This window comes from Bemisia tabaci, chromosome 2, assembly GCF_918797505.1.
Source record: "Bemisia tabaci chromosome 2, PGI_BMITA_v3".
NCBI classification, from domain to species: Eukaryota; Metazoa; Arthropoda; class Insecta; order Hemiptera; family Aleyrodidae; genus Bemisia; species Bemisia tabaci.
The window spans coordinates 22550340-22572975 of NC_092794.1; the positions used below are offsets into that span (position 1 = coordinate 22550340).

The 22636-nt window shown below is 35.3% G+C and overlaps 1 protein-coding gene across 3 annotated transcripts; it reads right to left on the minus strand.

The window, feature by feature from the left end:
* Positions 1-1127: 1127 nt before the first annotated feature.
* LOC109043559 (ubiquitin carboxyl-terminal hydrolase 8) lies at positions 1128-22598 on the minus strand. 3 transcript variants are annotated; one of them, XM_019060779.2, is made up of 19 exons: positions 22410-22598; positions 21093-21191; positions 19596-19820; positions 18603-18700; positions 17949-18132; positions 15514-15676; positions 12573-12711; positions 11898-11986; positions 10994-11098; positions 10024-10181; positions 9575-9624; positions 8980-9050; positions 8351-8482; positions 7283-7510; positions 6817-6921; positions 4924-5145; positions 4112-4245; positions 3537-3734; positions 1128-2989 (listed from the first exon to the last, which is right to left on the minus strand). In XM_019060779.2, the coding sequence occupies exons 2-19, from the start codon at positions 21182-21184 to the stop codon at positions 2881-2883; spliced, it is 2502 nt and encodes an 833-aa protein (XP_018916324.2). In that variant the 5' UTR covers positions 21185-21191; positions 22410-22598; the 3' UTR covers positions 1128-2880. The 3 variants fall into 3 exon arrangements, with proteins under 3 accessions (XP_018916324.2, XP_018916323.2, XP_072153055.1); XM_019060778.2 differs by having other exon boundaries at positions 22259-22598; XM_072296954.1 differs by lacking the exon at positions 22410-22598 and adding an exon at positions 22160-22205.
* Between the last annotated feature and the right edge of the window lie 38 nt (positions 22599-22636).

Consider the following 22636-nt stretch of genomic DNA (forward strand, 5'->3'; position numbering starts at 1 on the left):
GTTCAAAACATTTCATTTTCAGTATCAGACCTCTTACTTCTATAATCTATACACTTTGCCCAACAAAATTTCTTGCGTACACACTTTCTGACGTGCATGCTGTTCATGCCTATAATGTGCTGTCAATACTATGGTGATTATTATTATGACAATATGAATTGCCTCACTAGATGAATCATTTAAATATTTTTTTACAACAAATCGAGTTTAAATCCTTAAAATGAGTTTGAAAGTACTGTTTCCATTTTCAATTGATTTTAACACACCTATCAACATTGATGGTTAATGGGAAACAGTGCTTGTGACTTTATTTTCAGACTTTGAAAGACGATTTTTGGCAAGAAAATTCCGTAATGATTGATCCAGAGACAGAAATCTTTATTTTTCCGAAATAGTCCTTCTAGTCATTTAACTTTAAAATCTACCTGCTGCATTCACTATGCGATGCACTGACGTTGAGGATCCACTGTTAAAAAGTTTTAATACAATCGATTCACAAAAGCCATGTTTACGCAGAGAAAGTCCTCAAATTTTTTATTGCTGATTTTTTGTCAATAGAACCCGAACTTTGTTCTGCAGTCGCAAGTGAAAAAGATTTCTTATACCAAACTCAGACTCGTCAACTGAAAACATTGCCATAATCTACCAACAAGGCGTTGTTTTACCTAAGAACAGGTAGAGAGATGAAATGTTTTTTATTTGGACATGCACCTGCAACGAAATATTCATCACACGCCATGCATTAGATGAGACAGCTTAATAAGGGAAAATGATGTCGAAAATCTTCAACCCTTTTAAGAGGTTGAAAAGTATGGAGAACCAAAGTTAAGCACCTGAGGAGCCGAACCTTTTTTCTCATCACTCTCCAGGAGACTTAAATCATCATAATTTGCGGCTATTTTTTCAAAATAAATACAGTGGTACTCTTCTCATTTGGTGTGTTGGAGTTAGTAATATTCTCTCATTTTTGCAAACATTCGCCATGCATTTTCAATTATTTGCATATTTAGTCGGGTAAGTGAGGTTATACTGTATGTTAAACATGGAAGGAACACTAACACTTTTTTTATCAGAAAAATAATGAATTGAAGGACCTACTTAGGACTGAAAAAAAACTAACAAAAAGATAAACAAACAATAAAAATAAATATATTAATTGCGGCAATTCTTGAACTAGTGTACAGATAACAATTTATTGTAAACCTATAGAAATGGAGATAAAAATTTCGGTATCAATGTGGAAATGCTGTGCATAAAGAAATTATGATTTAAAACTTACTTCCATGAGAATATTGATGTCAAAGGAACGAACATAAACAGTTCAAGAATTCAAATCGACAAATTTCACAAGCTAGAAAAAGTATTAGAATTTTCCTTTCATCTCAAGTGTCAGGTAAATTCAGACATCATGGTACAAAGAATCAGTCTGTTCTTTTTTCTACTGTTTTTACAATCAAAACTTTTTGTTAAACCATTCTGGACTTCACTGGCAGAACATCCAAATATGCTGGGAGAGAACATATGAATAGGTCCGTTTTTCTTTATTTCTTCCTTTCTTAAGAGAACATTTTTTAGTGAAGATGTAGGGATACTCCTTCAGCTGACGGTTATTTAGGAAGATTTGCAAGAATCCTCCATACCAGTAGGAGTTCAGCAGTGGCTCTTGGCACATTTTGTTGGAACTTCAATAGATTGACATGAAGTTCATCATCAGCAAAAAACCAAAAAATTAAGCAAATCCACTGAGTAGAAATCGAGATATTTATGATTGAACACATGAACCATTTCCTGTGTGGTGGAGATAAATAAAGCTCAGAGTGTACTTAGAGCGACTGAACCCCTACAGGGACGTGCAAAGTTCTTTTATTCTTGCAGGAGGAAAAAAAAATCAAATAATTTTCCCCTTCTTTTTGTGGTTAAAAATGAACAACCGATGATGCAAGTTTATTCAGAATTTCTTGGGCATCAGCAAAAGCTTAATTATTATTTTGAATATTGGGACTCTAGCACCTTTGTCCTTTTTTTTTTTGTTTCATTTGACTGAATTTTAGCTAGAAATTAATTTTCAGGATCACTAAATATTCGACCTCTATTTTTAACAGAAAAATAATAGGTCAGCAGGTTCCACATCAATAGTAAAAATGACCTTCCTGTATTTTTCTAGTATTAAAATCACCTTTTTAAAAAATAAATAAAAAAGAAGCAAGAAGCCTCGCAAAGCTTTTTAAGCTTACGAGCTCATTTTTGTTAAGTTTTACATAAGAGGTACATTTTATTAAGGTGATTCTAGAATCATTGAACAGCCTTATTGTGCAGCATTAACACGGATGTCTTATGGAATATTTTGTCTTAGAAATTTGCATTTTAAGGATAGTTGTCTCACACAAAACAGCATCCAACTCAACAGATGCTAGGAAAAGAAACGAGTCAATTTGTAAAATATCTCATGCATTATTTCTAGCCAATTAAGATGTTTCAACTAATAGAGCGGGTTGAGCAGAATGATCAATTCAGCAAGGTAGGTTAAAAAGTAAATTATTCGGATGGTACAATTTTTAAATGCACTATGTCACAAGAGGATTGTAACACTGGCGTTTTTGGAATGCCTTAATCTTCATCCAATACTAGATTTAAGATACGATTAATAAACTGATACCATGTTGTGACATCATTTTCTCTGAGTAAACTATTCATCGTAAGAACTTTGAAATAAATCAATGAAAATAAATATGAATTCAATAGAGCTTAGATCCTTCGTGAAGCAGTCTTAAATGATTTATCAGGGCGATGGTCACAACTTCTGCCAGACTTGAACTCTTGGCTGGAGAGGGATTGGCGAATTATAACAGTGACAATGAAGTCATATAATGGCAGCATCAACTAGGTATTGTCCAAATCCAGCTTCGAGTAAAATACTATGTAGGCAGCTGCAGTTTTGACAGAATCCGGGGATATTTCACAGACTTCCTGATCATCGAACTTGTACCACCTACAAAAAGAAAGATGGTTCTGATAATCGGTCGAGTTTTCTTGTGTTTGAGATGATGGATCCGATTGTAACAATGATTTTTTTTTTTTCCATACTCAAAATGGTTGTGCAGCGTCTGTTGAGGAAGGATAAGCGTGGTGAAAAGTATTTACTGCAGAATAATACCAATAAAATAATGACAGGGGAAAGTACATAGAAAGTCACAAAAGTAATGCATGTTTCCTGTTTTTGAGAAAACAGTAAAACTTATTAACATGCGGTTTCAACATAGCTCTAGGCTGTATCGGGTATCCTCTGTTTTAACACAAGATCTTGTGCAAGTCTCTCTCCTAAAAATCGCCGAAGTTATAGTGTTAAAAACTTGACAAGTAAAAAGAGACTTTGGCATATTTCCAGAATGTTTTTTAATCAAATACTTAAAAGCAAGGTATGCAAAAAATAGAACTTTAATGGAGATAAGAATGCCACTGAATGAGGTTGGCAACAGGATGATTGTCAGCAGTAACAGTGTGGCGTTCGAGAAAAGTTTTCATGGAAACCGACTTACTTGAGTGTCTTTGCTGTTTTGCAATAAGCTGTATAATGTCCACTATCCATTGTTCCATAATGATTGGAAACAGCATAAAGAGAAAAGTGTACATTTCTATGTTCAATGCCGAACAGGAAATTTGACATATCCAAAGTTTGGTTGACAGGAAAGTCAACGTATGTTTGTTGTTTGCGACACCATCCATCACTGGTAAACCTAAAAAGTGTTATGGGAATTAAAACTTGTTGGAATGAATAGGTAGTTGTAAAAAAATTGTGAACTTTTTTCCACATTTAAAATTATATAATCAAAGAAAAAATTTAGTATTTTACAGTCTCTGAAAATATGCTCTCTTTGAAGGAAATTTTGCTTTTCAAGAAATGTTTGATTCAATTATTGCATGCGACACTTTTAATGCATTTTATTTTTTCTCTTGAAAACTATTTGGAATTCAACTCGTAATATTGGCTCTAACATATCATACCTCCTCCTTTAAAAAAATGAATTATAACATCCATAAACAATTTAAAGCTTGCCTTGCCAAAGGACGAAGTTTTCAGATCGTTCATGTACAGTCAAGAAAAAATACCAACCTTTTGAAATGGATGACTAAAATTGGAGGTAACCTTGTAATGTCAAGCTTTTTTACAGCATTTCTAGAGGTTTTACATTTTGGGCATTCCCAGCCTAAAATTGTTTCCGCTTGCACATATAAATCAAGACAATCCTGCAAAAAAAGAAGAAAAAAAGGTAGATGTTCAAATTTAAACATAAATAAAATGCAATTACAGGACAGTATGGATAAAAACTTTGAGTAGAATTTTTTTAAAAAATTAAGATACAAGTCATATGGAGTAAAACTCAACTCTGGATATACTGCGTAAGAAACTTAAAACTAAAACTCACTTCACAGTCTGAATTTTTGAGTTTACAGTTCATTTCCCCTAAGAAAGAGAAGATATTGGATACACATCTGTCCAAAAAAAAAAGAAGTCTAGCCTGGCAATGAAAGATTCCTGGGTAGTTTTGAAAGCTGCGATTGAAAAAGTGGCTGTAACTCTTTCTTCATCATATCAAGGTTTTCCAGAAAATTGAAGTCCCCCCCCCCCCCCCAAAAAAAAAAACACACAAAGCACCTCAAACACCGCAAAAGCTTACCGAAAATCACAAGCACACACTGAAAATTGCAAACGACTGCCAGACTATAAAAAATTTGTGAAAAATAGATTCCGAATTTTTGGACCAAAATTTTAAAATCGAACCGAGCCGGAACCGTCGATCCGGTTCAAACTTTCTGAAGGTTTACACAGCCCTAAAAATTACATGAGAATAACCTACTACATGTCCAATACATAAAAAAAATTGTTTTGTACAACTGAAGTATTCATTCCATAGATTAACTTACTTTTAAAGTACAAACATCTGTGCCAGATGGTAATGGAAGAGATAAATTTGAAAAAGGCTCGAAGGTGATGGAGCGTTCATGACACTTTGTGCAAGTAACCACAGATCTTTGCTGGCCGTAAAATAGTTCTTGGATTGGTGAGTGGTTGTTTTTCTTAAACTCACCCCATGCCCGCTCTCCACTTTCCTCTGATGCACCAGCTAAAAAAGATTGTTGAGGTGGCTGGAAAAGAAGATACACAATATTTGAGAGATGAGCAACTAGAATGATGAAGATTTACAGCACTAAGCAAAGGTTTAAGAGTGGTTTTAGAACTGTTAATTCCTTTTACTGCAAATCATAATAAGTGAACCACTTCTTTTCTTTATCACCTTTCTTCATTGAAAGAAAAAAAAATTCCCTTGAATTGTTCTATCTGATTGTGAGCCAGCCTTGGTGGTGTAGAGGATAACATTGGCGGGGCGTGCTTTGCGATATATCAATTGATCTGCCATTTAAACCTATGAAAAATCGATCATTCACGCCTCGCTACTGGAAGATAGGGTAGTTTGCTGCCAGAACTGAGATTCCAGGTTCAATCCCCGGAAATGATGGGTTTTAAAGGGTACTTAAAGGTTCATCATCATGGCCGTGGATGACCATGCCAATTTAATACCTTATCTATCCCTTCAAAGCGACATTGGTGGAGGAGGATCGAGGCCATCTAGTAGTTGTCACTTTGCACTGACCGGATGTATTTTGATTTGATTGTAGATCGCTCGTAGTGCGTGCAACTGTCAGTATCACCTATGTACTAATCGATTGTATTGTGATTTAATTGTGGACCATTCGCACTGTATGCAACTTCTTTTTTTTCTCTACACTTCAAATATCCCACGAGGGATAATCGTGCGCTTTACCGTCCCTAAAGTCCCATCCCCCTCCGTCCCTAATCAAGCCAGCCCCAGATAACCATTGTTAACTGTCAGAATCACCTATTAGAGATTCAAACAACACAATCCACCTAGGGCTGTTCAATCGGTTGTCGGTAAGCTACCGAAACAGTTCCGTTAAGAAAAAGTTACGATAAGAGCGCTCATGCCGATAGCTATCAGAGTTTTTGAAGCTGACGAAAATAAGCTGTTGCCATTTGTACATCTATTTTACACGCCGCCGCGCCAGGAAATCTGATAAACCGACACACGGGGCAACAATGCATTGAGTGCGAGCTCTCAAAAATCCGATAAGGCCAGCTGTTGTCGAAATCATCGCCACTGTCAGTACTGCGCCAGTTTCAATAAGAGACGATATCGAAAGTGTTCCGGCAAGAATTCGTTTGAACACCCTAAATCCACCTTGGTGGGGGCCATGCTCCAAAATTCCAAGTTGGATAGGGTCTGTCATGGTCATCAATCCAACCTATTGTTGGCTATCAGACAGCGACTGAGCCTTGCGCTACGAGGCAAGCCAGTTGAGGGAAAAAAGAAGAAAGCACAAGGCACACTGTTCAACAGTGATTATCTCTCTTCAGAAGAGATCCCAACCAAAAAATGGGTATCAAAAACTACATATACGCCTTGTATCTATCCGCATAAATCAAATTTGCAAACGCATTAGGGAACAAAGAAACATTAAATAAAACAGATTAACAAGAGGACCAAGAATTTCGGTATTCCTTATCTTCTGTTGATATTACTACTATTTTATCAAATTCTTGCAACTGAAATAAAAAAAATTTAAATCTATTTTGATGTCTGACTAAACATTCAAGAATGAAACAGTTTTTAAATAAATGGGAAAATCCTCTTTCTGATGACTTCACTAATAAAAGGCATTACGAATGATATCTTTGATTATTCCATTGATAACTTTCTGACATCAATCTAACAATAGTCAAATCAGAATAATAGTTACCCCTTTTAAGTCCTCATGTAGCCAGTCTATTAATATTGTAAGAAATTCATGCGAATCCTGTTGATCATACCCTGAAAAAGTGTTGCGGTAGTGCCCGATTCGATTCTGGAAAATAATCAAAACATTTTTAACTTAAATACAGCACACTAAACCACTTTATTCCTTTAACTGCAAATGTGACTCACTCACAATAGGCAGAGCGATTTACCATTAAGAGCTTATATTTTAAGTGAAATTTCCACCTCTTTCCTCACTGCAGGACATTAATTTCTTCACTTCATTCTTCTGGGCATCTCAAGATTCTATATCCTAATTTATTTTTACACTAATGTTTTTTAAAGAAGCATTAAGCCTAAAACTTTATGTGAGCCCGATTTGCACAAAGCTAATGTGACATACTGAGCAGGCTTTCATAGCCATGGACGTGGACAATAAAATAGATCATTTCTTAGTAAATGTTGCTTACTTTCAAGTTTTTGCAAGCAAAAGATTTATACTCGCCAGCCCACAATTTGATAATAACCGTGCGAAACTCTTCTGCAATAGTTCCTTCTGTTTTGCTTTCATGATTTTTCTTGAAATCTTTAGTGGCATGAAAGAATTGATTCAAAGGCTGGGTATTGCTTAGGCACTGCAGAATTGAGTTCATGTAACAGGTATTCCTTAGATTTTTTAATCCAGTTAGACCTGGGGTCTGAAAAAGAAAAATTGGAATAAGAAATACAGCTAATCATAATCAGAGTTGATGATTTAAAAGTTATCCGAACACAATTGTAGATGTGCACTGAGAAAAATTTGAGGAAGACAGGATTTATTCCCCTACAAAAAAATGAGCCACGTGACTCGAGGAGGGATTGGTTTGCTAACAATTGTTTCTTCCAATTTTTGGAGCCAAAAGAATGACAGGTACTGTGAAATCTCTTGGAAGGGAATCCTCTTAAAAGAAGAATGCCTTCTTAGGGTATTCAAAATGGATTCAGTAGAACTGCTCGCAACTCTGGCAAAAAGCGCCAAAGAAGCAATATGGCATAGCCTACCTACTTGCTGCCACTATGTCTCTACATATTTGGATTGTAACAAGGTGGAAAAGTGGTGCTGGGTCCACACCATTCCGCAGGGAAAACAAAGCCAAGAAGTTCCAAAATTTATAATTAGAGTCAGAGATAAATAATTTTAAAAGACAATAATTTTTGGAACTTCTCGACTTTGTTTTCCCTGCAAAATGGAGTGGACCCAGCACCATTTCTCCACCTTGTTACATACAGTTTTGGCCACTTCTTGTTTTTTTCCCCTCATATTTGGATTGTTGATATGGCATCAGTATGTCTAAAAATTCCTGCAAAATTTCAGTTAAATTAGATAATTTTTAGCCGTTTCATGATCCAATTTTTTTAAACATGTCACCAAAAAAAGAGAGGGAAGAAACATGTTTTTATACATAAATACCCTTGCAACTTCAAGATGCGAATTCCATGAAACGCATTGGGAAGAAGAAATATTATCAGAGTTGAAGCTAATTTCATTATGTACTCACAACTTTGCCATGAACGGGATCAGAATCTCTTAGGTCCCGAATTTTGTAATTATCTGTATTCCTTTGAGATTGTGGCTTGCTTGATCTATCAATGGTTGGAATCGGCGCTGCCCCTGCTCCTTCTTCGCTTAACTGGGGGAAAAAAAAAATTCCATGAATAAAACGATTAGTTTATAATTTATATGCTAAAAGATGTAAAAAAATGAGGCTGACCGTGGCAGATGATTGGCGATCTGCCCAAAAAGATGCCAGATTGGAATAGGTTACTATCTGATTGATGTACGCACCATTTTAGAAAACTAGAGAGCTACAACCCTTGACAGCTTTGCGGTCCAACCCCTTGAAGCACTCCGTGCTTCAGGTATCATGCATTATTCTCATGATTTCGTATAATGAAATACGATTTGAGAATCACAAGAGAGTGTTATTTTTGAACAATGGATCGTTAGGTTCAGCAGAAGATTCCTGCTGACAGTCCTCACATTTTTTTTCATTACAAAGATAATTTGAGAGAAGAAAGTTCAGGACTTATTCCTTAACCATATTCTCTAATGATGACTGTCTCAATTATAAGCTGAGAGAGAAAAAAAGAAAAACTTTACAAATAACTCTCATGAATTGAAAGGTACCTGATTTATTTTAGGCATGGACAGGGACCTCTTCATGCCTGAATGGCTGGGCATGATCTCAGAGTAACCATCTGAAAAATAATAAATAAACAATTTTGAGTTACTATCGTCAAATGTTTACAGTTACTAACAAAAACTACTGAAAAATAGAATAATTTTCAATGCATCTGTAATGCTGCTGAAAAAAAAAAATTTTACAGGTTTATTCCACTTTTCCTTATTCTTCTCTTTTTAAATGTTCTCTTCGATTGAGATTTCTTGTTTGATTAAGAATGATATTTTTAGGTATAAAGATACATATTTTCACACATAAAATTTGGGCAGAGAGGAACTCTTTAATTACCAGTCACCTTAGTTTCATTTCATTATGCGTAAGCACTAGAGCTCACGCATTGTTTTTTTTTTCATATACATGCCTGCAAAATCAAACGAACAGATTCTCTTGACTTACTGCTTAGTAAAATGTTTTAACTAACTGAAATTAACATATTTTTGTCAAATAATTATCGCTCAAAAGTTAAACAAAGGCTCATGAACAAGTTATGCCACATGCATGTAAGGGTAGCTACCAAGGGTAGGTATTGCGAACGCTCACCTGGCTTTAGACGATGAAAAATAATTTGTGATTCAGCTATGTCTCCGTTCCTGTAAGATATAGAAATTGAGGGAAACAATCAATTGAAAAACATAATAAATTATACAGAGGTAGAAAAAAAATCAGTTTTGGCACTATTGAATTCATATTCACACCTTTCTTTAAATATAAGTGCACCATGCTCAAACAAAAGAGTTAGTGCAATTCAATTTTTCAGCTGGAGAAATAAAGAAGAGCAAGATAATGAACTAATTAGCATTGTCTGCATAATATTCCTTGAAAAATCAATGAGTTTTTTACATGAAGTGATGATTAAGTCACAGAGACTTACGGTGAATGCACAAAGAAGGCTTTAAAATGTCACTCACTTGCTTTGCTCATTAGAGCTTGAATTTACCTCCTGAACGGTTGTAAAATTTGAAAATCTAAAGACATTAAAAAAAACTTACATGTTAATATTGGATTTAGATGGTTCTGGATCACCGTTTATTTTTAGATTTACATCTATGTTAGGAGTTAGTGATTCTTCAACAGTTTTAGTGATTGGCTCTTCTGGCTCAGCAAACTTAGTGCTATTTCCTGTATTTTCATCTCCTTGGTTCATTACCTGTAACATTTAAAACACTTTTAATTGAATACACGTCCACAGCTACAGTGGTTGATTACCTTTCATTCCATCAAAGTAAGAAGAATCATGGTAAAATACTTGCGTTGCAAATTACGATACTATTGCCCAGGGTCATTAGTTATTAATACCTGTGTTAAAATGTCATGTTCTTTTTCTTTTGACCGCTTCAAATTAATTGCATACCATCCACAGCCAGAGTTTCTAGGCTTTATTCCCTTGACTAGAGCCAGAATATGAATTATTAATAAAACTCCCTAGTTCATTCAAAAAATCTACACAGATTATTTAGATGTAGTGATTTGAAAATTGAATAAGTTGCAAGCTCAAATGCCTCTTTTCTACTGATTTGGAAAATAAAGATTTGACTACTTTCCATCATATTTCACACACATTACTTAAAAAAAACTTTTTTTCCCCTACCTTATTTGGAAGAAAGAATAAGAATTCTTTCTTCCAAATAAGATTATTATAAATTCTTTCTCTTATAAAAGATTATAAATTCTTTCTTTAATGACATTCTCATGAAAATTCTATCTTCAAAAGATGGATTAATGTATTAGAACAAAAATAAAGAATATTTTAAAAAGCCACAAGGGTAGTTGAATTGATGAAAAAGTTTGTCTTGGTTGTCATTTTTAGTCAATGGCGCAAATGGAACCTGGGGGAAAAATTATGCAGAGGGAAATGATGAAATACTAATGTATCTGGCAGACTTTTAAAGAAGCTTTATACATGCTACATCAATACTTCCTACCACATATACGATAGTCATAAAGCATTTCCAAACTTACACGATCATCCAGTGGTTTGGACACATCTTCCGATGTTGGCACATTGCTTGGCGTTTTCAAAACTGATATGTTTGGAACATGGTTCATTGAGTCATTGGTAATTGGCTGCAAATAAAAAAAGGAAGAATGTTCTAATATTGACTGAAATGATATTAAGATAGTTGTATTTAAATTTGGTAATAGTTAAAATTAAATAAAGTAATGTTACAACCGAACAAGTCCATATGAATGCTGAAATTGCAGAATTACTCAGAGAATGGACTCACCTTACTTGGCCTACTTTTAGCACTGGTCTTTGAAATTTTTATGGACTAAGTAGACCCCATTCATTTTTTTGCATTTCAGCATTGAAATTTAGATTGAGAGAATAGTCATGTAATGCTTCAACTTAATATCAGGCTGGTGTTCCTCATGGACAGTAAAAAAAAACAATACCTTAAATGCAATAATGACACTTGACGTTGACTGGTGTATTGAGCATTAAATGATTACTTAATACAAAGCTGTAAAAAACACGAGAAAAATCACTGGTTTTTTCAATTGCTATCCTAAAGGGACAGATGGCAGACTAGTGACATATTCTTGTGAGGATGTGAAAAAACTTTCATTAATGCCAAAAGTTTAAAAACCTCTACTTAAAGACTCATAAAAGCCTAAAAAAAGCAACTCGGTCCTTTAAACAAAGACAGCCAATAAGTTAAATGTATTGCATTTTTAAATCTTACGCTGAAATATGCTAGAGATAAATAAACAAAAAACTATAATAGTGATAAAATTCTCATTAATTTCTGAGTAAATTTTTGAAAGATTCCCTCTGATCACAAAATTGGATTACTATAACTGACAGATTTGAAAATATTAGAAAAAAAAGAAAGAAGGAAGTTTCCAGTTTGGAAAAGTTTACCTTTTTAGCCCTATCTGGAATGATTGGAGTAGGTTTTGGAACAACAACAGGTTTTGGCTCATCAAACATATTGGGATACCGAATATCTTCTGCAACATAATATATGACATCAATGCACACAATGCAAATTTTGAGTGAAACAATGATAAGAATCAGACTTTAAAAAGGGTTGGATATGGATGAAGGCAGACTAAGGGGATAAGTTCATCGCAAATGGGTATATTTTGGTAAATTTAACTTAATTTTATTTTTTATTTATTTATTTCTTAAATCTTTGTTTGTTGCAATGAACTGAAAGTTTGATACTTCATGATTTATCTTCCCTCTTTCAGATCATGATATCTAATACACTCAGGACTCATCATGTCTAAGTAGGTTCTCCTACTTACACAACATTGCGTACTCCCAAAATACAACGAAACCTTGCACCATATGATAGAACAGTGCCATATTTTGTTGTAGGGTAGTGGTTATTCACATTTCTTGCCACTGTCTACTATAAATTTCTAGGTTCAGCTAACTGCTGTGGTGGAAGAAACCATTAGCCGATCAGAAGTGTCCTTTTCTTTGCTGTTATGAGTATGGGCTACTATGCAGTCAATGTTTCGTAGCTTCTGTTTTTTCTGAGGCCATACAGGAGAAAAAGGCATAATAAAAAGTAATTCTAATACCAACCTAAACTTAATAGTGAAATATCATGGGAAGGAAACTGGACATTCGGGTTTGTAGTTCGAAATGGGTAAGAATTCATCCATTCTGCATATCCACCATTTAGAAAAACAGCTTTATTTTCATACTTAGTGTTAGGGTCCCACTGGAAATAAAAAAGAAAGAGCATTATGTGATACTGTTCATACTGAGAAGAACATGAGACTTTTTCAGTGCATTTTCCAGGGAAAATGCAATATTGTGGCAGTTCGGGTCCATGTTGGGAGCAGTAGAGTCGGTCGAATTTATATTTTTTCTTGGAATCTTCCACAGCTAATCAGGATATTCTTACAGGGTATAGATGATGAAGATTTGTGTGAATCGCGACAAAAAATTGGACAACTTGCAGTTATTGCCAGCTGCATTTTCTACCGATTCAGAGCTTCATGAAAGGTACGAACACATACTGCTAGGAGTTAGAAAATATAGCTCCTGAAACAAATTGTTGTGTCTTTCTGGGTTAAATTCAAGTACTTTCTCTAGCCCTTACACAAATATTCCGTTGTTGAATATTTACGGGGTAAAAGTAGTAAAAAGAAACCTCAAATCAGGAGAAATGAAACCGTGTATTCTCAACTCAAGAAGTGCCTGAAGGAGTTAAATTTTTTTACTAGGATTTGTGCAAATCTCCATCATTTTTACCCCAATAGAATATCCTAATTAGCAACAGACAATTCGGAGAAAAAATTTTAACTAACCTACCCTAATGAGCAGCTATCATAGATTACAAAAATGCATGCATCAAGACAAAGGTCACTCTAATTTCAAAAATAATAGGGCACACAAAGCGAATAATGAGCCAGTTAAGTCATTTTTTTTTTGCTGTGTCATTCAAAAGTAGTGAGTGACCGAAGCTTACAGTTTTTTTCCTGATTTTTTTTGATGAATGCAAAGGGGAGAAAAGTTTATTTGAAAGTGCCAAAAATTAGGCTGGCCTAAAATGGCGTTTGAACCGCTCGCTCGTAGGTTTCGAATGTACACGTCACGATCAATATGGCAGCGGAATGTGTAGTGGAAGAATACACGGCTGCGTTGCATTGGCGGTGTGTTTTTGTTGGTCAATTGGAGGTTATGTAGGTTACTTTGTTTGAGATTCATACCCATTGCTCTTAATTCTCTAAGCGCTTCAATCAGAATGCGATACAGATTCATGTAGGGTATGGAACATTCACATAGACCTTACTTAACCTCAAACGAGAAATCGTGATGTCAACAAAGTCAGCTTGGCGGTATTAAACAGGTTGGCTTCGTCGCCACCATCTCCCTGTATATGACGCGTAGACTCGAAGATTCACGGCGGTCGGTTCAAACATATTTTCAAGGACCCCTAAAAAGGAAGCGTTATATCTCCGCAGAGACAATGTTTCGAGAAGTTGTAATGTGAGCATCGTTCTTCTCGTACCGAAAACTGAAAGATTCGACTATTTGCAGGCAAATCCCTCCCAAGCTTAACTGACTCATTGGGGATGAATAAGGCAGTGAAAAAAAGGCTGAAGGATTTAATTTTCTTTCTGTTTTACAATCATTAACTTTAATCAAAAATTCTTAAAAATAAATAGAGTTGGGCCGGGTATCCGGCGATTATCCGGATTGCCGGATTATGCCGGATACCGGATATCCGGCTCCGGCCGGATACGATTTTCGCGAGTATCCGGATCCGGCCGGATAATCGCGCTATCCGGTTTTTGGACCCGCCGAATAGTGCTTTTTTGGCCCTGAAAATTTCGATAAATTTTTGGTGATATTCTTTCTTTTTTCTTCCCTATCAATACAATTTTCTGTATTTTTTCCTGAAACTTTTGACTTTTTTTTCTTCTCCTTCAATACAGCTCCGTTTATTTTTTTTTCTTTCAACATGAATTACATGCTGCTAAGTCTTGAACAATTTTAATTATATTCAGTCTGTTTTGCAATTCATGCCACCATTTCTAAAGTTTTAGTGCATTGTTTATTTTTATTACATATTACAGTTTCCCTTTTATTATTTTTACTATTTTCAAGTGGCAAATTAAGCAATCTATCTGAATTAAAAACTCCGCATTCATCGTAGTGTTGCAGCACGCTGTTTGTTTCGGTAATATCGAAACGAAGGCCAATTAAGTTTGTGATCGGTTGAAACATCCATTTCTCTCGTTCATTTAGAGATTCTCATCAACAGAAATTGACCGAATAATTTTCCGTCAAGACAGGCTTTGATTTGCTGTGACTTTGGATTGGCATGCGGCGGCGGTGCTTTCAAAAGTGTCAGATTGGCAGCGCTGTTTTCCACTTTTGTTTTGTTTACATTTCTGACTTCTGATAACACCCTCCTGCTGAACATATGAGCACAGCTGCGAAAAGCTAGAAACTGCCTTGCTATATTTATGACACATATTATTTGTCAACCATGATTTTTGTACTATTGCAATTGTGACACTAGAAATAAGGAAAGAAATTCAAGGCCCGAATTTTGTTAGCTACGACCGATCGTGAGTCGAGTAAACTTAACCTCAAAAATGGCGACATTTTTCGGGCGAAAAAGCACTATCCGGATCCGGTACTATCCGGATCCGGCCGGATACTTTTTTGAATTATCCGGTATCCGGATCCGGCCGGATACAAAAAACCGATATCCGGATCCGGTTCCGGTGACACGAAAATTCCATTTCGGCCCAACTCTAAAAATAAATGTTTTTCAACAAAAGAATCCACTTGATTAATGTCCTCAGATGGCGAGGAGGACCCAAAAAATTAAAATTGATATTCAAATACAAGGACTCGGTTGAGAAAGTTCTTCACCAATGCTTTCATAAACAAAGCAAATTCAGGAAGATCCTTCCTGAATCACATAGGACTTTAAATAATTGAGTCGATCCAAGAATAAGTCATATGATCCATAAATTTTAAGGTTGAGTCAGTTTTTACTTACGTTGTTAATGGCCTGCAAGGCAACATCAAGTGGAGATTCAGGTAAAAAACCATCTTCTGAAGAGTATTCATCAATTAGAATTATGTATTTGAATTTTCTCCTTTGAGCCCACAGTGACTTGAATGGTTCTGCGAGAACTTTCTCTATTTGATTTGCAGTTTTGCTGAAAAAATAAAAAGCAAACTGTTAGAATGTTTGTAAACCTTTCACAAACATCTAAACAGATTTGGTTGTATGAAGCATGATTCAGACATTGAAATGGCATTTGATGAAAATTGATCCTTCCTTTGAAAGAAAAGGCATAAAGGCTTAATAACTGCAAAATCATATCAATTCGGTCATTGCCCAGCTGATACAGAGGCACAAAAAATTATTGACCACCCAACCAGCATGTCACACAAAAATGAGAAAACTCTCAAAACTTAGTTTTGCATCAGCAAAAAAATCAAAGATAATTTGCAAGATTTAGAATAATTGTCGGCAAAGAGCGTTAGTTTTTCCAAAAATGTGAAAATCATATTTTTCCTGGTAAACTTCATTTTTCAGGATGATTTTGACAGAGTTTGTGTTTCATTGAGTTCTCATAAAGTCTTTCGTTATAATAGTCCAGGCGCCTGGTAGCTAAAAATGAGGCTACCTGGAATATCGGGTACACAGTGATTTTTTTGGCTTACTTAATGTTTTTTGGGTCGCTGAATCCGAATCTGAAGTTTCCTACCGCGTATCTGGTGAGCATTTTCCGCCATTTCGAAAAATTGACCTAAAAAGGCCTTTTTTTGCGGTTTTTTTGATGTAGCGGCTACGCATGAAAAAAAGTCCCAGATTTAGTTAATGTTTTGAATAGCTGACATAACTTGGAAGAAAATGGATATGAATATGCTAAGTTTGCTAAAAAATTGAGGAACCTCGGATCTCAGAATTTTGGAACGCTTCCGAACTTGGCTGACAGTGGCGAGCCGGATCGCGCGTTGATGGATGCGCCGCGAAAACGTGAATGTTGACGATGCTGTATCTTCTTCAATTTTTAAGCAAACCTAGCATACGTATACAACATTTTCTTCCAAATTATGTCAGCTATTCAAAACATTAACTAAATCTGGGACTTTTTCTCATGCGTAGCCGCTACATCAAAAAACCCGCAAAAAAGGCCTTTATAGGTCAATTTTTCGAAGGTGGAAAATGCTCACCAGATACGCGGTAGGAAACTTCAGATTCGGATTCAGCAACCCAAAAAACATTAAGTAAGCCAAAAAAATCGCTGTGTACCCGATATTCCAGGTAGCCTCATTTTTAGCTACCAGGCGCCTGGACTATTATAACGAAAGACTTTATGAGAACTCAATGAAACACAAACTCTGTCAGAATCATCCTGAAAAATGAATTTTACCAGGAAAAATAAGATTTTCACATTTTTGGAAAAACTAACGCTTTTTGCCGGAAAATGCTCACCAGATACGCGGTAGGAAACTTCAGACTCGGATTCAGCGACCCAAAAAACATAAATAGAGCCAAAAAAATCGCTGTGTACCCAAAATTCCAGGTAGACTTACCAGGCACCTGGACTATAACTGAACATGATTTGTAAGTTAAAAATAAACATCTAATATGCTAAAAACTTTTATCACATTCACATGTCCACTTGCATGGTGAACTTCAAATACTTGGGCGTTTTTCTGATTCAATTTTATTCTAGTTAAGATTTAACACTGGTAAAAACAATTTTTGAACGGTTAAGTATACATTAATATTTTTTACAGTGCAGGCATTTTTCTAGCCATGGTGGATTATTTCAACTTGAGAATGTAATGATCACTTCAGAAACACTTCGAGAGAGCTTCTTTCCAGCGCTTTGATTATAACTGTCCTGGGGGATATCAGTTTTGATCATTCTTACCTCAATTGAAATTTCTGCATTATAATGAGCTAATATTAATATTTCATGAAATTACGAACAAATCAGGTATTATAATTGACTTATGAACATGGAAAAGGCTAAAATTGTGGAATAAAATCAAATTTTCAAAAGACATGCATGGATTCTTCGGCTTATTTACGAACTCACAGTGCCAGGGTGGCTTCACTTGTCCCCTTCAGATAAAAGTGTTCCATCTTTACGTCTTTGGTTGATGTCAAAGCAATTACTGGACTCTCCGAATTTCTTGTCAAAATTTTTCCAATAACTATAGAATCTTTGAAAATCTGAGTAGAGCTGGAAAATCAATTTTTTAAAAAAAAATCCATGTTCCCTATTGCTTGGGGAAAAAACCCATCCACCATCTACGAAAATTGATTAAAAAGCAAAGGGCACTGTTGTTAAAATTTTACAGCACCAATTTGAAAAAAAAAATGCTAGAAAAAATCCACTATGGCCATTTACTCTGGGCGGCCCTGTCGACCCTGCTTATCCTAAATTAATTGATTTTGGAATAAATTACCTCTGCTTTAAGATTGACGGAGGAATGTTTATGATAGAATCATGAACTACGTGGGAATGATTGAACTCTTCTGACGGTCGCACGTCTACCAGTAGAAGAGCATCTTTCATGAGTTGTGATAATACTTGAGGTCCGATGCTTTTCTGACCATCTTTGATTTTCTTTTCTGGTTTTGGTGCGGTGGCTGCATGACAGAGATAAAAACAATTAACAGATGGAGGGATGCAAATAAATTATTAAAGTTATATAATTAAAGTTAAAGTTATATTAATTATAAAAACACCTAATAAATTATCACACTTGACAAGTTGTATGTTTAACATAAAAACTATTCTAATTATGGGGTTCTTATTATTTTGTCGGGTTGCACAATCAGTAGGATACTCACTTTTTTGAGGTCAAACTTGAAGAATTTTTGGTGGAAATTAAAAGGAGACTAAATTTCTACAAAAAAACTATTTAAGTTCAGACGTCAAAAAATGAGTATCATACCTACTGATATTATAATATATTGTGTTCATGGTATTAAGAAAAATGTTTAAAGCTCTTTGGACTCCCATCCCTGAAGCGATGTTTCCTTGTTACCTTTCTGTAGGCCTATGATTAGCTTCATTGAAGGTCAATATAAATTAATCTATATTGAAACTATCTTACTTTCACTTGATGGCAAAATTTCTCCGTTTGACTCATGCAGCTGCGATTTGGCATTCTTTTCATTAGTCTGTGTTTCCTTCAATATTTTTTCTTCATACCTGAAAGAGAGAATACAAGAGTTTGAAATCTACAATTATCATACCTGAAAAATTTTGGATTTCGTAAAAAAATTCCTCAAAGCTAGCAGTAGGTTTGCATTTTTAAAATTGCCTGCACTTATTTTTAATTTGAATCAATCAGCTTTTCATCGAGACTCGCAAGGGTAGAACTTTGTAAATATTTTATTTGAAGGTGACAATTTTTCTTGAATTATGATATTCTCTTTTGACTCCATGATTTCCCAGGATGATTATCTGACTATCTGATGCCTTTTCAATGTTTTTATTGGAATGACTTCAAAAAACATTTTTGACAAAAAATATGTGGAAAATGAAAAAAAAATTGAGAACCTGAAGGTAAAATTTAAGATACTCTTATGATTGTTTGATTCGTTAGTTTTAATTTTTGTCGATTGCATGTATGGGTACGTGTATAAAACATTTTCCATTCACTGAAAGTTTTTGGCTGAATTTAGTTTTTGTTTTTTGTCTGGATTTTTTTTTCTCTGAGATAGACACCAGAGGTGCAGATTGTTCTCAACCAGGCCTGCATGGTTGCAAGAGAAGACCCTGAAGGGGGAAAAGCCCTAAAAATTAATTATTTGTTTTATTTTAGGGTTTATGGATTTTCAACTCTTGTTAAATGATTCAACTTTGGCATACATACTAAAATTATCCAAAAATTTAACAAAATTTTGATCAAGACATTGTGTTGACCTATTTGAGAAAACCTAACACATTGCAGAAAATTGCAGAGGCCTGGCCCCAATGCAACCAAAGCTAAAGCTGAGTTTGCCACCTAAGAAATAGCGATGAAGAATCTCCCGTTTGGAAAAAAATGTAAATAAATATATAAAGATGTAAGATATAATAGGGTTCATTGAAACATACGTACCTAGCTACGAGTTCTTCGTCAAGTTTCTCAAGAACTGAAATGGTTTCCATTGCTGTTGAACCAAACATGGAAGTTAAATATTTTTTGTCGTTCTCTGAGCGTTGGATATAGGAGACAATTTCAATATACGTCATGAAATGTCGGTACGCACTTTCCTGATCTCCTTTTCGCAGAGATTTTTCCCCTTCTGCAAGTATTTTTGTCAAGTATGTGCTTCGGTCTGACCTGAAAAAAAAAACAACAGAAAAAATAAATATAAGGCTTCGAAGAAAATACCTTGATAAAATTGAGAAAAGTAAATAGGAAGAACATGAATCAGTCATCAAATTTGATCTACATTCACTATTCAAAATACTGATGAGAAATCAGATTTCTGTTTTATTCCTAGGAAAGCTAATCTCTTCTCCTTCTTCCATTCTCTAATAAGCCTACCTTCATCTTCCCATGTTGCATTTTATTTTTCATCGGTAATTATGTATCCCTTCCAACTAGCCAATGAGGTCAAGTCTCCATTTCCCAAATTTTGCATCTTTAAATAATCCATCTTGCAACTTTGGATGAGCTTTTTTTGGACTGAAATAACAATTGCCACTAGACAGGTGGTCCAGGCAAATTGGAACGAAAAATATCCTTACTTAGAAAAATGCATGAAAATTTTTTATGCATGGTTTTGGTTGCTGAATACAAAGGACTTCTGCTACCTTCAATTTTTGCGGCTGAATCCAACATTTTGAAAAAAACCTTGCTAAATCTAAGTTTATTTTTTTAAAAAAAAAATGGCAAAAATACTTACTAGCTAATGCTCCTTCGACCGAATAAATTGCTTACATTTATACTCTACATATAATTTGCAACAAATTTGATTCTTATCACTTCAGAAATAAGGCCAAAAAGTAGGCTGCTGAAGAGCATTGAGAAGAGTGCAAAAATTAACTTCTTGCATGTTTATCCTGCAAAACTGGATTTTTCAGAGATGATAGGGCCTAAGTGCATGGTCAGAATTACAGTAGACTAAAAATGCTACCAGAGAGTGCTTTCAAAAATGGTTTTTGGTCTACTGGCACCAAGGTTATGGTCTGTTAAACATGAGACGTCAAAGGGAAAAAAGTGACTTTTCTCTCTTGCCGTGACGTACAACTCAAAAAAGTATTGCAAAGCTCATCTTAAGGGCTATAACATTTCAAATAAATAATTGAAAACATCATTTTATGAAAATGCAATTATCTTGGACGTGTCTCCCTCCCCTCATCCCTATCCCTCATTCCCTGCTAGTGCAGAGCTATGTGACTTCTTGCTGCATCTAAATGTAGGTAATAATAAGCATCGAGTACTTGAAAATTGAATTTGTATTTTGTCTCCTGTCTGGACAATATTGCAAAAAATTTCGTTCATGAGGCAATTTTAATTCTTTGAAAAATGAGATCATAAATTTTGCTCCTTTGGCCATTTAACACTGACTAAAAAGTAAAATATTAAAACCAAGCGTTCTTCACTTACCGCATTGCAACCTTTTTCAAAGTCTCCAGTGGCACTTGGCAAGCAGCCTTAAGCTCAGTTTTGCTTCGGAACCTTAAATCTTTTAGATGCATGATTACTCTGTTGAAAAAAGTAATGAATTAAAGATAGTACAAAGCAGAAACTAGAAAGATACAATGACAGGGTGTGGAATGGCACAATAATATTCTACCCACCTTTCATCTTGAGGGGTTTGAAGATTTACGATAAGATTCACCAATTTAACTTTGTCACCAAGGAGATAGGTGAACCACCATTGAAACAGAAAAATGGCTCTATCAATAACACTTGAATCGAGGGAAGTAAAATGAAAACTTCCAGTTAATCATATACTAGAAGTTTGACCAAGACCAATCCACACAGGTCAGTCATTCCTGTGGACGAGTTTTGGTACTCTACTGCGCAGTGACGTACTATTGAGTGCTTGCAATGTATTTCTTATGGGAGCACCCATTGTGACGTACTATTGAGTGCAGCCGAGTTAGGGCCGGGCGGGGAAGTGGCTTTCAAAAAGATGCGCAATGACTGACCTGTGTGGATTGGTCTTGAGTTTGACTTGCTCAGTATATTGCTGAACAATGAAGATAAGGATAATTTAGAGGGCTAAGTTATGGTGCTCTAACAGGACAAGTTTGCACCTATCACTATAAGTACAAGGTTCTTGTCCTCACGATTAAATGCAAAGAAATAAAAAATTAATTAATCTTTCAATCGAGAGAATGATTACGACTTAAACATTCATTTACGTTGGATCAGTAAGCAAGTACAGTCTTTTGCATTCTCTGCAGTAAAGCAGCAAGGGAGAAAACGACAACTTTCTTTCTTTTGGCCTCTTCTCTGCCTTGAATCAAAAACTCTGCATATTAATAGTTCAAACTTATTAGCCTCTACATCTGTACATAGATACATTTATAATCTTTAAAACCTCAGAGTATTTAAGTGCTGACCTAAGGTAGCTCTCTCGATGGTTCAAAGTGAGTTTAAAGGCAGTTAGCTGAGAGTGCACTAGAGAACTGCATTTGTTTATCATGGAAGTTTGATGATTTTACCTTGGAAAGAAAGAAATATTGAGTGCTAAGAGCAGGGTCTATGCGGGTGTGAAGTGCAAATTCGCAGATGCCAAAAGGCGGTTCCCAGAGATGTCTTACCTAGATCGAGCAGAATAATAGCTGGAAGGAATGCACCTCTGCAATTGAGTTAACTGCAGGTATCAAGATGTACTGGCAAATATAAGTATTGAGTTGTGCGTGGCTTACATATTCTTTTAAATTCAAAACTTATGAGTGAATGGGCACAAACCTGCTGCAAGATAGCTTGGTAAAAAATAACTGACACTGATGTCTGGCGATTAACTCATTGCTGATAAGATAACTGTGACATTGAGTGAAGCAAAATAACTGTTTTGAAGCTACGTGAATACGACAGAAATTGGTGAAGACTTTTTAGAAGGAGTAGAGATGAATTTTCACAGGATAATAAAGACCTTCCATTTCAGTTCGAGGTTCGAGAGCGATGACAGGCAGACG